The 17004-nt window shown below is 35.7% G+C and overlaps 1 protein-coding gene across 1 annotated transcript in view; it reads right to left on the reverse strand.

Annotated features, from left to right (window-relative positions):
• Spt6 (transcription elongation factor Spt6) overlaps positions 1–17004 on the reverse strand; it is a 301836-nt gene that overhangs the window by 50625 nt on the left and 234207 nt on the right. Inside the window, exons 29-31 of the mRNA XM_090369617.1 lie at positions 16855–17003; positions 10940–11080; positions 3162–3268 (exon numbers count right to left, since the gene is read on the reverse strand). Coding sequence (XP_090225743.1) covers positions 3162–3268; positions 10940–11080; positions 16855–17003 — 397 coding nt within the window. The remainder of the gene's footprint in view (positions 1–3161; positions 3269–10939; positions 11081–16854; position 17004) is intronic.

Genomic DNA, 17004 nt, shown 5'->3' on the forward strand with positions numbered 1-17004 from the left:
TTTTGGTGAGGATTTTTGTAGGCTGTGCCAAGGTTTTCCAAGTAGGTTCTAGGTTACAGCAGTGAAATATACTCACAGCAGAAACAAAGATTTCAGTGTTTCAAAAAAGACATGAAAAGTTTTTGAAATATTTTGCTATGGAGGACAGTATGTGTTTTTGCAAAGACATTATTCAACTTCTGAAAGAACTAAGTTATGTGTTTCCTAATTTAACCTATTCCAAACTTAAGGAGGGAATTTTCGTAGGACTCCCAAATTAGGAAACCCCTGAAAGACGATGTGTTTGAAACCCAGTTAAAGAAAGTTGAATTGGCAGCTTGGCAATCATTTAAGACAGTAAGTACATGGTTTTTTTGGGTAATAGGAAAGAAGAAAACTTATGGGTGTGTAATTCAACCGAGTGCTACAAAAACATGGGCTGTTGAATGTCGTTGAAAATTCATTTTCTTCATTTCCATCTCGAATTTTCTCCCGAAAATCTGGGATATGTGAGTGATGAACAAGGGAAGCAGTTTCATCAAGATATTTCCACAATGGAAAAGTTGTACCAAGATTGCTGGAATCCTATAATGATGGGGTATTACTGCTGATTCCTCGTGAGGGAGAGTAAGGATGAAATACAAGAGAAAATTCCTTAGTAGCAAACATTTTTAAGGATAATTACTGGTTTACTGATTATATATTATTGAAATGTAACCATTTTGCTATGATTTATGATATTTTTTTCCGAAGTTAAATGAGTTATAGAGAACATATATTTTTTTTACACTTGTATTACAAACTTGAATTACACATATATATCCCTTTATTTTAACATTAAACATTGGTACATCTTTTGATGTAGACGTGATAGACTTTTTATGGTGATTTTCAGAACCAGCATGTTTATTTCCTCCATATATTTTCATTGTGGAGATATGACAAAAAATATTTTTTGTTGGCTGGTGTAACCAGACTGGACTTAGTAAAATTCACATCCCATCTTTCTAGGCATTAATTAATTTGAGGATAAGTCTATTTTACTAAAGGGAAGAGGAAGCATTTATAATTTCAGTTAACACACACACACACACACACACACACACACACACACACACACACACACACACACACACACACACACACACACACACACAATGAAATAAAATAGTAAACAAAAATTAAAAAATAAACTGCAATGTAAAAACAAATAACATTTCAGTTTTTTCTCTAGACGGTTGCAATTTACAGATGGAGAACAAGACCTCCTATTGCTTCCGCTGCAATTTACTTATGCTTTTCACCTATGTCAGTTTTGGCTAGGCACCAGGTTAGCAACCATCAGAGATGTCAGCTAACGAGAAAGTGAACATGATAGAGTTACAGACAAAAATCAAAGTGAATGAAGACACTGAAAGAGGAATGTCTCAGAGAAGAACCTCAGATCCAAATAATTAACTTTGAAAAATAAGGAAGTGATAAAGAAGAAATGATTGACAATGCCAACAGAAATCTCCAGAGGAATTCTCTTCAAACCTTTAAAGAGAGAAACAATTTGATTCACTTGTGGTTCAACAGTGTGTGTGTGAGAAATATGTTGATAAGTGAACCAATATTAAAGGGGAAAGAAAAGTGTTTTTGTCAGGATATTAAACTGATAATTTTACAGCTAGTAATGGGTGACTTGAAAAGTTTTGTGATCAAAACAATATTGGGTTCAATAATCAAGAGAGAGTTGAGGACTGGATTTCAAGATTAACAGATTTTACTGAGAGGTATGAACCAAAAGACATTTTCAATGTAGACGAAACTGAACTTTTTTTTTTATCAAACATTGTCCACAAAGTCGTTGGTTTTATAAGGGTCTTGATTCCATGATTTTAAGAAAACAAAACAGAGACTCACAATTTTGTTGTGTACAAGCACAACAAAATTGTGAGTTGTTTATAACACAACAAAATTATTGTTTATAATCATTGTTTACAACAAAATTGTGAGTTGTTTATAACACAACAAAATTATAAACAATGCGCAAAGGCCATGTTGCTTCAAAAAAATAAACATGTCCAAACTCAGGGTTGAATGGCATGCAAACAAAAGTGCATGGATAAGTAGTAAAATTTTCACTTAGTGGTTAGAAATCTTTAATGAGATTAATGAAAGGGAAAATAGGAAAGTGATATCACTTTTCTTAGATAATGCCATCCAAAAAGTCATGAAACTTTGTGAAACATTCAGCCGGAATTTATATCTGCTAATACTTCAAATGTCTTGCAACTTTTGGACCAAGGTATGATTTGAATGTTTAAACTACATTATAGGAAACAGAGTTTGACAGTGTTAGTGGTAAAAATGGACTCTGCATAAAATTTAGAACTGAAAAAGCAAATTAATTTCTCTGATGTTGAATATTTCAAGGAGGTGAAGTGAGGCAGAAGTTTCAAAAGATACTACCAAAAATATGTTTTTAAAATTGTGAAATATGGGAAATATAGAAAATGACCCACAAGAGATATCATCCCTTAAAAAGAAATTAGTGCAGTAAAGTGGTTTCGAGTCAATTTAACTTTCGAGAACAATATACCAACATGCGATGATGACCTTGAGAACTGGAAAGAAAAACTTTTCAACTGCCAAGATATAGAACTAGATAGCAGCAGACAAGATGATAAGTGCAGTAATAATGAGGCATGGAGTGGTATTACTGTTTCATTACAGCCTTAGGCCATCAGCACTTTAACAAGTGCTGATGGCCTCAGGCTTTATCAATGGAATTAGGAAATGAAACATTTTAAAATTTATTATTATTAAATTTACTCAAACAAAAGAGACGATATTAAAAGATTATTTTAATCAATATCCTTAAATTATTCCAATCACTTTTTAATGGCATAAGTGCAGTTGCATAATTGAACAGTAACTACTGACAATTTAATTGACTCATTACCTATTTTTCTTATTAATTCAAATTTTTGCAATCCCCGTATTAAAATCAATTACTTCAGGGAAAATAATATAGCAATACCTCCTCCCTCCATATCACCTCTCTCTCCATATGACTTTTTTTGTCAGAACATTGGGCAGTCATCTGAAAGGGGGGGGGGGGTTAACTGCTAAACTTAGAGAGCTGGCTATTTATATAATTTGTTTTAAATGTTTACACAGGAATAGACTTATCTTACCTCCATTCATTGTTTTTATCAGCTAAATCTGAACTTCGACAGGTTAGATCAACAGCAAATCTTTCAATATCAATTTTAGTTATTCGACAATTCACTGTCATCCCAAGCTAAAAGTGAAAAAACAAAAACGGTTTCTTTTCATTTAAATGCTATTAATATCAATATCAGCTTATTAGCAAGTCAACGTACAGCATGTACAAAAAATCAATGTACCTTGGACAGCAAAGGTCACAGAGCTTTACACATAACAGAGGAACTAATGTATATTAGTTCCTCTGTTATGTTGCCTATTGGCATATTTTACGTAAATATGCCAATAGGCAACATAAAATTACAAGGCAAGGAGAATGCATTTAAATGACACATAATAATTAGCTAGCTTATAATACAAAATACAATACTTAAATACATCTACAAGTGCAGTCTGGCACGCAATGTAGTGTCACGGACCACACACACTGCCATTTTATTGGGACCTTACATTTGTTTACCGTTAGCCCAAATCATTGCTCCAATGCTGTGACAAGGTTATAAAATTCAACTAGTCATAATGACACTTGGCATATGCTGCCATGCACATCTTGACAGTTCATCCCACAGATGCTGAATGAGACTGAGAGCCAAGAATTGGGCTTCGTCCAGTAATGTATTCTTTAGACAACTGCACAACGGTATGGTTTCATCAACTAGACATCATCATCAGCTGTCCATCCTCTGTATCCTTAGCAACAATGCTGCTGTGTTTTTTAATTGGTATTTGAGATCAGTAGCATCCACAATCTTTTACTCCTGTAGGGCTCTTTGCATGGTGGTGGTTTGTGATGTTTCCGCATTAAATGCAGAAACTTTCCTGCATGTGACACACACCTATGGCCTTGTACACCACTATTCACAGATCATTCCAAGACTGCAGCATTAATATCCTCAATCTGCATTTGGTTGAGGGGTTTGCATCCTCTTCCTAACTTCCATTCCAGACTTCCTATTTTTGCAAAAGTTTTTCACAAAAGCTTCCAAGTTTTGGCAAAACATGCAGTAATTTTTCCTGAAACCACAGGGAGTAATCAGACCTATTTACTGGTGCGTGCAATGCTTAATCCCAAATTGCTGCTACTGCGCTGCCTCCATTCTGGTAGCAGAGCTTCATAATCAAAGTGCGTGTGCACACACACACACAAGTAATTTGAGAGATATTGTGCTCCTAACACAATAATATACTCAGCTGAAGCATTTTTCCATTCTGCGTGTATTTATGGGCAGATGGAGTGGAGTATATGCAAACTGTTCACAGCACTTTCACTCCCATTGGTGATTTTTGAAACAAATTGTTTTTCATGTGATTCTCTTTTGTATCCTTTGAAGAAGATATCTGCCAATTTTGTTGTATTTCATCCATTAGACTGTGTTCCAGACATGTCTAGGAAATAAACTAATAAGCCGACCATTAAAGAAAATTTTACTATAACTAAAGTTTTTTACAAATGATATAAAATTACAAACAAATTATTTACAATAAACTAATGGTTGTATATTACGGAATGCTAAAAACTGTAACAAAAGATCATTTACTATAAAATATACTAAAATATAAAAATTACAAGCACTAAAAACCTGAAGCTTTCGAGAGCGTCAGCTCCCTTCTTCAACAGTAATATGACTTCCTGCAACATCTCTTTATATAGCAGGCTCACGGTACCTCCACACGTGGTTCCATCGACACATGGGCAGAAGCAGAAGTGGAAATGGCTCGGGTACGTGGCAAACAAAATCGTTCATCTGAACTTAATTACAATTGCTTCAAAAATAGGATGAATACATATACTACTATCTCTATTCATAGTATTCTTACTGGATGAGCCAATCCGTAAACCCTCGAGCCATTTACGCTCCCAGTATCCGTGTGCACGATCCAAAATAATAGCGTCCTCCGGGGAGATTTGAGCTGCTTCTCCCAAAAATGTTCAGCCACAGCAGACTTATTGTAATCAGCGGTTCTTATGGCATTTAAATGTTCCCCCAGACGAATCCTGAGTCGTCGTTTTGTTTCCCACACAACACTCCCCACAATCCAGGCATTTTATTCTATAAACAATTCCGCTACTGAGATCTTTTGGTATACGATCTTTGACCTGGAACACAGCTGTGCACAGCCTCCGCCCAGGAAGCTGTACACAGTGCATCTTTTAACCCGTAAAATTCTTGCCAGATGCTCAGTAAGGCCCGGATAGTAGGGGATGTATGCAGTGGCTACCGGGACGAACGGCTCCCTACGTTCGGACACTCCTCTGCTATATCTATCCAGGATCGTCTGGGGGTATCCGCACTTTCTAAGTTCTGCCGTGACACGATTGATTTCTTTTTCTTTATCCTCAGAAGTGGTACAGTGGGATCCTGCTCTGTCAAATAAAGCTTTTGCTACACTATTCTTGTATTGTTCAGCTTGTGCTGAATTATAGTGGGTGTATTGGCCTCTACACATGGGTTTTTTTAAAAAAAATGCCCAGATTGTGGGGAGTGTTATGTGTGGGAAACAAAACGATGACTCAGGGATTGTCTGGGGGAACATTTAAATGCCATAAGAACCGCTGATTACAATAAGTCTGCTGTGGCCGAACATTTTTGGGAGAAGCAGCATCAAATCTCCCCGAAGGACGCTATTATTTTGGATCGTACACATGGATACTGGGAGCGTAAATGGCTCGAGGGTTTACGGATTGGCTCATCCAGTAAGAATACTATGAATAGAGATAGTATTATATGTATTCATCTTATTTTTGAAGCAATTGTATTAAGTTCAGATGAACGATTTTGTTTGCCATGTACCCGAGCCATTTCCGCTTCTGGTTCTGCCCATGTGTCGATGGAACCACGTGGAGAAATACCACGTGTGGAGGTACCGTGAGCCTGCTATATAAAGAGATGTTGCAGGAAGTCATATTACTGCTGAAGAAGGGAGCTGACGCTCTCGAAAGCTTCAGATTTTTAGCACTTTTAATTTTTATATTTTAGTATATTTTATAGTAAATGATCTTTTATTACAGTTTTTAGCATTCCGTAATATACAACCATTAGTTTATTGTAAATAATTTGTTTGTGATTTTATATCATTTGTAAAAAACTTTAGTTACAGTAAAATTTTATTTAATGGTCGGCGAATGAGTTTATTTCCTAGACATGAATTTTCCCGACCGCAGAGCTATGTTCCAGACAGCTCTAAATAGGGATGCATTAAGTGTGGCCAAATAGTATTTGGCCACACTTAATGTAAAGGTCAGCCTTTACACCTGTGTACTCCAGTCAACCCCCAAAAGAACCGTAATACAAATTCCATGTTGTGGCTACTTATCACATGAAGCTTAGGTAAACATTTCTTGGGTGCAGTATATTTTTGACACAGTCTCTCACGAGAGTAGTAGTAGTAGTAGTGGCATGTGATGCAAGAAAGCAAGTGTATGAGCTTATGCAGCATCAGCCAAAAAAAAAAATAAATATAAAAATAATTCACAAAACAATTCCCACTAAATGTTTGTCCAGTTCCTCCTTAAATTTATTTAACCTATCAACTTCCACAATGACAGATGGAAGTTTGTTCCAGCAATTAACCACCCGCTGGCTAAAGGCAAATTTCCACACATCTATTCTACAGAAATCTGCCTTTAGCCAGCGGGTGGTTAATTGCTGGAACAAACTTCCACCTGTCATTGTGGAAGTTTATAGGTTAAATAAATTTAAGAGGTTACTGTATAAGTTGGAACACACTGGCATCATTGGTAAAATTCTAAGGTGGTCTCAGAGTAGCTGCACGATAGGAGGCAGAGGGTTGTGATTAATAGTTAATCTTTGGAATGGGCCAATGTTAGAAGTAGCCCTCAAGGATTGGTTATTAGGACCCTTGTTTCTGATTTTCTTAAATGACATCAAGAGAGGGGAGAGCATGTATCACGTCAAAATCTGCATGCAGTATCAAGATTGGGAGAATGGTTAATGATCAGTGTCAAGCAGCATTCCTTCAGGGAAACTCAGATAGGTTTTGAGGATGGTCAGAAAAGTAACAGTTATGTTGTAAAAAAGGCAAGGTCAAAATAAACTTGGATAATGGAAACCCCAAAATACATTTGGTAGGGTTGAATTAAAAACAGTAGAGAAAGAAAGGGATTTAGGAGTCAAAATAATGGATATAAAGCTCTCTGTGCAGTGCAGATAGGCAGCAAGAAAAATAATGTCCAAATAATGCCATAATGTCCTATCAATGATGTACCAAACATTTTCTTATAGAGACATGGAAAATAATCCTACTGTATAAAGCAATTGTAAGACTATACTTGGAATGCTGTGGAGATTGCAGACCTAAAAAATGATAATTAGCTTCTCGAAAGGGTGAGAAATAAGCGATACACTTTGAGTATGAGGGCTATGCAGCTTGGCAACCAGGCACCTTAGAGTAATCTGACTGAAGTTTAAAAGGTTCTGAGAGGGAATAGTCAAATGAATGAAGGCAAGATTTTCATGTCATAAATCTGGGGTCCACAAACTATGAGTGTAGGAAGAAATTTGAGGGGGTCACGAGGAAGGGTTGCCAATTAAGAAACATTTGAAAAAAGAAATCATACCCAATCATAACATTCTTCCTCGTGGACTAACGTTATTAGTGGAGTAACCCATGGTTCAGTGTTGGGTCCACTGTTGTTTTGTATATTTATCAATAATATTGATGAAGATATATCAGGCTTAATCACAAAACTTTCTAGTGATGACCGACAAACTGAATGAACATAAATTTAAAATAAATTTATTAAAATAAATAAATAACATCTATAAAATACTAAAACAAATATAAAATATAAAATAAAATAATTTAATGCTTTTATTTAATCAATCTAGAGAGACGTTCAAGTGCAGGAGAATAAAGTGCGAGCACTCTAGTTCGATTGGTGCCAGGCAATTGGCGATTTCCAAAATTAGGGCGGAACTTTCAAATTGCAGTTATCCACCTTAGGTTCTATATAGATGTGAGTTCCAGGCTCATGAATTTGTTTCGCAATCTAACCCTCCTTGTGTCAATGAATTTATTTCTACTACTTACATACATCCTCTATTATTGGGCATGTCGGAAGGTCTTGCTAGGATTTTGTGTCTCCACCATACACAATGTGTGCAACTTCCGGGGAGGAAATTACATTCTATTATTTCTAAGGTGAAAATACCACCTGTTTCTCCTCTCCTACGGAGTGGTTCCGTATACCATATTACATGTCTGGATTGTGAGGGGTGTTATGTAGGCGAGTCCAGCAGGAGATTGACAGATTGGGTTTCTGAAAATGAGGTGGCTATTTGAACCACTAATTTTGAATGCTTTGCAGTCTTATAGGGTTGAGCAGCATAATCTTGATCCCTGATGGGATATTGAAATTGCCGAATATTCACGTGATTACAGCGAGTGCTCATGGCTTCAGGCATTGCACATAGCTAGCAGTAATAGTACCATGAATCACAATAGGGGAGTGCACTCACACTCCATTATGGAATTTATTGTTTTGCAGTGCAATGAGTGCTGGCGAGCGTCACATATACGTAATTCTACTCTACCGACACCAGGCTTGTGATGCATGATCATGCTCAGTTGACTTTTCTGTTTGAACCAACATATATATATATACTGCAATACACCATTCACCGATGAAGAGGCATTTCATCTCGAAAGCTACCGTATATTTTATTAGTTTTGTCTATATTTTATTGTATTTTAACGGTTTTATCTTATTGTATTTTATGTAGATATTATTTATTTATTTTAATAATTGTTATTTTAAATTTATGTTAATTCAGCTTGTCGGTCGTTGCTAGAAAGTTTTGTGATATGCAACCCAAAGCTCAAGGCCTGGTTTCCAATATCAGGTTTAATGTTAAAGTTTTCTAATGATACAAAGGTTGGCAGGGTTGTTAATGACAGTAATAATAATATGCTACTGCAAGAGGATCTGGAAAAGTTAGGCAGATGGACAGAGAAGTAGTAACTGAAGTTTAACATTGACAAATGCAAAGTGCTGCATATGGGTAGCAATAACCCCAGAGAAATGTACCGTGTGGTGTTACACTCAGGGTAATAGAGAATGAATGAGACCTGGGGGTATTTGTGCAATCAGATATGAATTTTTCTGAGCAGTGCAGACATGCTGCCAGAGAAGATCGTGTCTTGTCAATGATATACAAAAATTATGCTACTAGGGATAAGGATGTGAGTATTTGTTTGTATAAGGCTATGGTCAGGCCACGCCTTGAGTACTGTGTACAGATCTTGAAGCCTCATTTTAGGAAGGATGTAGAGTTGTTAGAACGAGCACAGAGAAGGGCAACAAGACTTGTGAGGGGAAAAAAGGGGTGCTGTTACGAAGAAAGGCTTAAGTTCTGCAAATTGCAGCATGTGCAGACTAGGCACCTGTGAAGTGATCTGATTGAGGTGTATAAGACCTTGAATGATTTGAGCGAGATCAATGATGATGGCATTCTCCTCTTGCTCAGATTACAAACCAGAGGGGACAAACTGAAATTGAGGAAAGACAGCTGTTGAACAGATGTGCAGAAAAGTGCCTTTATACAGTGGGTAGTTGATTGCTGGAACAAACTTCCATCTGTCGTGGAAGTTGATAGCTTAAATAAATTCATGGAAGAAGTGGACAAACTTTTGGAGCGAATGGATGGGTGAAATGGGAAGGTTTTTTCTTTCTTTTTTTTTGGCTGATGTTGAATAAGCTTGCTTTCTTGCATCATATGCCTCTACTAATGCTAATGTCACTATATGATAAAAGTATTATATTTGGGTCTTATTTCCAAAATTCCTTAATTGGTGACACTTCCTTGCAACCCCATTGTAGTTCCTACAGTGATATATAATAAATAAAATGTAGCTGAACAATCAGAATAAACTTCTGATCTTATCCTTTGTCTATGACGGCTGTTATTGTTCTTGTTACTGAAACTTGTTAGTATGTTTCGTGTATGTGACAATTCTTGATTAAATGCATGGACAATGAAGTGAGTGAGTGAGAGAGACCTTTTCCCATTTTTCTATTCTTTATACTGTACCATTTTCATTGTATAAATATAATAAATACTATTCAAAACTTATAAATGACATTTTTCATATTGTTCCCTAGGCAAATAGATGGGGTTGCATTTCATTGTCATCTAAATTTAGGAGTCGCAAGTAGGAAAATGTTGCTAACCCTTGTTATAAATGATTGAAGAGATAGGAGCCAAAAATTCAACTAATGGAGAAAGAGATTTACATTGGATAGATGTGGAATGAGTTACCTCTATTGATAATTGAAGCTGACAGTTGGTGAAATTCAAAGGTTAGCTGTATTTTATATATATATATATATATATATATATAATTTATATATTTTAACTGTTATTCTTTTTTGAATGGTGCAATAAAAGCCTGTAGCTTCCTTGCACTATATGGCTAATACTAATAGAAATTTTTAATTCTTTATATGTGTTATTTGATAAGCAAACATGCTTAAATGCAAAACACAGTGTTTTGATTACTTAAATTGTTAAAATTAAAATTAGATTATATTCCTTTTATAAGTACATATTCAGTCTAAACTGAAAACTTTTAGTATAAATTTGACAAAGGTTTCAGAAATCTTTAAAATTTAAAAATAAGCATCAAGATAAATCCCAGGGAACTTTACACTACAATATCCAACATACAGTTAAAGAAAGAATGGTAAGAAAAATTAACACATATTGGGATGGTGAGGATTCCTTACTTTAACTCTTTCTTCAGGATTTGTGACATGCTTGTCACTAATCATTTTTGTCGGAATAAATCCAGATACAGCATTGTCTAACCTCACCCTGACACCCATTGCTTGACCAGGACAGCTTCCAGCATCAAAATGATTCCATACCTATGAAAGAGTAAAGAAATATGAAATATTTTTATATGATTCAATTCCTTCATATATTTCTGCTAAGACTAAAGTGAATGTGGCTCAAGTTTTTGTTGTACGATGCTATTGTAAATATCATTAGACAAAACATGAAGCATGTTTTCTCAGCAATTCAATAAAAAGGAAAATGGAATTTAAATCCGTAAGTATAAGATATACAATGGCTGATCAACTAGTAGAAATGAGCTTTTCTCATATATGTGCATGCACGCACGCACACATTTACTGTTCTTGAAGCCTGTGGCTTCCTTATGCTATGAGTATATGGCTGAAGAGGGAATACATTTCTAATGTTACATACCAGACAAATTCCTTTCATGGCTGCTGCCAGAAAAGAAGAAAAATTGCAAGTAATTTTTTTCTTTTGTTACAGCAGTGCTTTCCTATAACATTTAAACAAACTAGACATCTGATTTACTTTTTTTAATGTTTATTTGCAAAGAATAAGATAAATAATTTATTTAGAAAAAGGATATATGAGACTAAAAATTTGAAACTGGAGACAATTTTTCTGTGGCTCAAATTTTTCATCCTGTAGCTGGCAGAGAAGAACTCCCAGGTGTTGCTATGAATATGAATGCATTACTTGTTATTTGAATGCAGTGACAGCCAGTTTTGAAAGGAGCATATGGTTTCATTCTTGACTTATAAATACAATATAATATAACATTTAAACGTTTGAAACATCGTTTATGAATATAAAACATATATAATTCAGTAAAAGGTGTTTACTTTTATTTTCAGGCATGTTCACATATTTATATGCATAAGTGCCTATGGCCTTCACCATGTTGTCTATTTGGAGAGATTGTGCAAGGCTCATGGAGCTCAGAGATTTTTTTTTAACGTGGTCCGTGCTTCTTAACAGGAGAGACCGCTTCTACAACGATGGGATACACTTAAATAGAAAGGGTGCAAGAATATTTTCTGATGCTATCGAGGCAGTTTTAGGTGGGTCAGAAAACTTAGTTTGGGGGGGAGGTACATAGATTTACAATAGCGGCAGACAAGGGTGAAAGTGATTCTTGCAGTGTTTCTATTGGAATGAGTGCACTGCCTTCGATTTTATGATGTTAGTTAAGAAACACTTAAATTCTAAGGCAGTGCAGCTGACAAGGGTTGCCAGTGCAATGTTGAGTCAGTTTGGTGTGACATAAGCACTGGGAAAGCAAATTGAGAGTAGGAATGTGTTAGAGGCATAATGATTCTGATTGAGTACATCAAACTGTACAGAGAAACTGAGTGGGCCAGTAAATCAAAATGTTTCATAATTGGGGATTTTAACTTTCCAAATATTGAGTAGAATTTGTGAATTGGTCACTCGCACACTAGCAAGACTTTTGTGGATTTCTTGGATGATTGTTTTCTATGGCAGCATGTTCAAGGGACAAACAGAGGGAGTAATACTCCTGATCTGATTATCAGCAGTGATTATTCACGCATTAAGAATCTGCATAAAAAAGAAGCACTAGGTGGCATTGATCACAGTGTACTGTATGAGGAAGGGTTTTTGCTTTTGTAAAGGTGAAGGTGACTGTGGTGGTTTAAAAACTCAGACAGTTTTTAAATTCTATACAGTGGAACCAACTGATGATGACCAATATTGATGAAGGTATATCTAAGTGGGAAGCATTCAAGGAACTAATCATAGAAGCTACTAGACTTTTCTTACCAACTAAGAAATACTCTTCAAGGTATAAGCCTAAATGGATGTCAGATGAACTGATGAGACTCGTTTTTTTTTTTTTTTTTTTTGTTAGTTGTTGGTGCATCGGCTTCTGTGAACAAAATACACCTCCCAAGTTTTTTGCGTTTTACTCTGATCCAAGCCCAAGGCAGAATTCGAACCCACCACCTTTGGGTTGCCAGGCAGGCATTTTACCCACCTGGTTAGCCCGATCAGGGATGAGACTCGTGGTAGAGAAGAAAAATGCATGTGTTGCATATAAATTATTTGGTGACACAGAAGACTATTATAGATATAAACTGATCTGTAATCAAGTTACAAAGGAGATCAAGCAAGTGAAGGTGGATTACGAGAAATCCACCTTCAAAAAGAAAAACAGTAAAAACTTCTTTACTTATATAAACTCTAGAAGGAAGGGAATGAATCAGATTGGTCCACTTGATATTGAGGGTTGACTGATGATGATGATGATCCTGCTTAGGTAGCTGACAAACTGAATGAGTATTTTGCATCTACATTCACACATGAGGAGTCTTTTAGGGAGGAGAATGCCAGAAGTTTATCAAACTCTAACAAAATCCTTTAGGAGCTAAAATATTTTGTAATAACTGAGAGCAAAGTGGAGGAGAAAGTGTTGAAGTTACGCACAAGAAAGGCACCTAGGGTGAATCGGATCTAACCAGTTATATTAAAGGAGGCTGCAAAGAAGCAAGCAAACCCTTAGCCATAATTATGAGAGCATCCTTGGATTCAGGGGAGATCCTCACAGACTGGAGATGTGCAAATGTATTCCCAATTCAGAAAGGAGGATCAAAGGCTGACATGAGAAATTACAGACCTGTTAGTTTAACTTCTGTTACAGAAGTTAAACTAACAGGTCTGTAATTTCAGGAAAATAATGGAATCACTGATTAAAAAAGCAACAACATGGGTTTGATAAGTGGAAATCTTGTCTGAACAGTTTGATTGGATGCTATGATGTGGTCAGAAAGGAAGTGGATGTAAATAATTATTTTGATATTATATACTTGGATTTCAGGAAAGCTTTTGAGACTGTTGCACATAAAAACTGCTATACAAACTGGAACAATATGGGATTAAAGGCAAGTTGTTGCTATGGATAAAGGGATGACTGAGTGGAAGAAGACAGAGAGTGGTAATCAATGTGGACCAATGTGCTCTTCGTGGACTAATATTATTAGTGGAGTCCTCCAGGGTTCGGTGTTGTGACCATTTTTGTTTTTCTTTATTTATCAATGATATTGATGAAGGTATATCACAGTTAATGTCCAAGTTTGCAGATGATACAAAGTGTGACAGGTTTGTTTATGACAGTAATGATGGTACGCTGCTGCAACAGGACCTAGAACAGTTGGGCTGAGGTGGCAACTGAAGTTTAACATTAACAAATGCAAAATACTGCTTATGGGTGGCATAATCCTAGAGCAGCAGTTCCTAACCTTTGACTCACGAACCACTTTCAATGTGATATTTTTATCGCTTGTTTGTTTGTTATTTGGTTTTTAGGAGCATTAGCAACTAAGGCCATATTGCTCCGGGAATATGCGGTGGTCATTCCCTTGACCTTTCCGCATCCTCCGTATTTGGTGGTTACGGGCTCGAACCCCGGTCTAATCAAGAAGCGGGTGCTACACACTGCTGCTCCTTCCCACCTGGCTACGGAGGCGCCAATTTTTATCGCAAACCACAAAGCCTACATTCTCTGAAATTGCATAATAGTTTTGAATTTTTATTATAAAATATTTCCAGTATTACATTTTTATAAGCAATATTTTATAATAATATAAAATTATTATTAAGTACCTATAATAACAATGGTCTTTGAGAATGAAAAATATTTAGTACGGAAAACATATTTATTTAACAGATATACTGTTTTTTTTTTTTTTTTTTTTTTGATTTGGTAGTTGTTGGCGCATCGGCTTCTATGGCCATATTGCACCTCCCAAGGTTTTTGCAGTACTTTGAACCAAGCCCGAGGCAGGAATCGAACCCGCGACCTTGGGTTGCCGGGCAGGTACTTTACCCACTCGGCTAGCCCGGTCGGCTATAGATATACTGTAAGATAGTAAATTAATTATAAGGTATTGTAGGAGATGTGGTGATTTCTTTCGTTGGCAGTTCTTTATTTTATATTTAATTTAATTTTATCTTTGTTTATTATTAGTTATAATTTTTATAGCTCTTTTACCATAGCCGAATGGTGCGATATGTAATGGCATGTTCATACCCAATCCCCCCACTAACATCCTGTCACGCATACCCGCTATATAAGGGCATATGACCCACGACTAATATAAATTTTGAACCGAACCACATAAATTAATATTAAACTAATTTTATAGTTTACAAAAATATACCTATATTTGTAAAATAATAAGAGTTTACAAATATTAATATCAACGTAGAACATATTGAGTATTACAGCTCTGATTCATACTATAAAAATATGCCTATGCAAATCTAAGCAGACATTACAGGATTTTTAGTGTAAACCCCCTGGAACACTTTTGCGAATCCCCACGAGTACGCGAACCATTACCGTAGAGTAGTGGTCCCCAACCGTGCAGTACTACACTCATATGCTGCATACAGGCATGGAGGCCTCATTTTAGAAAAGATGTAGAGCTTCAGGAACAAGTACAGAGTACTCAAATCTAATGACATGTACTAATGTCTTGTTTTTGCAGATGACATTAGCATATATGTCATCTGCACAGCAATGTCAGGAGGTTAGGTGTACAAAGGGGAAACTAAAATCTTAATTTCAAGATCATGCATTATTAAAGTAGCACTATGGAAGCATTATTAAATCTGCAGTATTGGTACTACTATGGGAAATCCCATGACAGTGCTCTTAATTTGGCAAAACAGCAATCTTTGAATGCTGCAGAGATATCAGCCAGACAAAATGATGGTTTGCATATACATCAGCAACTAAAACTTTAGTCCTGCTACCAAAGGCTAGCTCTAGAGGAATGAATATAAAAAGTTATATGAAATAAAACAATACCATGATGTAATCCTCAGAAATATACAAGTCATGTATAAAATTAATAAAGCCATTGATGAACTGAAATGGACTTCATTGAGTGTAGGCATTTGTCAACCCTGTTTTTGGGCAAGTCATACCGAGAAAGATAGCAGATGGGAAATATGACTATGAACATGTAGAAACTAGTTACATAATTTATATAAATCAAAATTACAAATAGCTAGAATTTCATTCAGAATTCAAAATTACACATTCTTATTCATATTGCTGTCTTCTATCTACAAGTGTAGGCCGTGCTGATAAAAATTCCCCCCCCCCAGCTTCCCTGAAGTCTTAAATTAATCCACAAGCAGAAGAGACAAGTGAGGAAAAGGAAAAGTTTAGTTTGGTAGGTTTGGAGTTGAACTATGAATGGATGTTGACTAGTTAATGCACGTTTTCAGGTGGTTTGGAAGGTTATTGCTACTGGCTTTATGGTGCATTAGCATCACTGAGGCATAGTCTCTACAGCAAAGAGGGACGTGGTTCATCTTGCATATCAAATTCAGACTATCTCTTTCACTATTAGTTTGCCACTACTTGACCTGTTCTCTACTGATCAAATAGATAAATAGCAGACAAGAGGTCAAGCAGTGAAAAGCTGATCATATTGGCAATTATATATAAAAGTTTTAGTCTGGAATTATCATGTAAACTTAAACAATATATTACTAATAGTTACTTTCTGATTCATCCAAAATGGAAGCAAAAAAAAAAAAAAAAAAAAACCCTAAGAAACATCTGTTCAAAATAAATTTGCTTTGCTTTGTTCTTCTGTAGAAAAGCAATAATGAATAAATTTACCAATATTAGGTTGTGTTTTTATTCCTTATAATAATAATAATATTACCAGCACATCATGCCATTTAAAGAGTTTATTAATTTTGCTTCACTGTTATGTAAATGTAATTAACTGAGTTTTAATTAATTTATTAGAATTTCTCATTTTTAATAATTTTATTAGAAATTTTTGTATTTAATCAAACTTACCTCACTCAATTCAGGAAAATCCTTTTTCATACAAAATGGACACTGCCATAAGCCTGATTCATCATTCCTGATTGGATTTGCTTGGTCTAATTGATCACCCTGTGGCTTTTTCCTTGCAATTCCAATTACGCGAGACAAAACTAGTTTACC

The sequence above is a fragment of the Mastigoproctus giganteus genome, chromosome 3, assembly GCF_048544385.1.
Source record: "Mastigoproctus giganteus isolate SK-2022 chromosome 3, ASM4854438v1, whole genome shotgun sequence".
NCBI lineage: Eukaryota > Metazoa > Arthropoda > Arachnida > Uropygi > Thelyphonidae > Mastigoproctus > Mastigoproctus giganteus.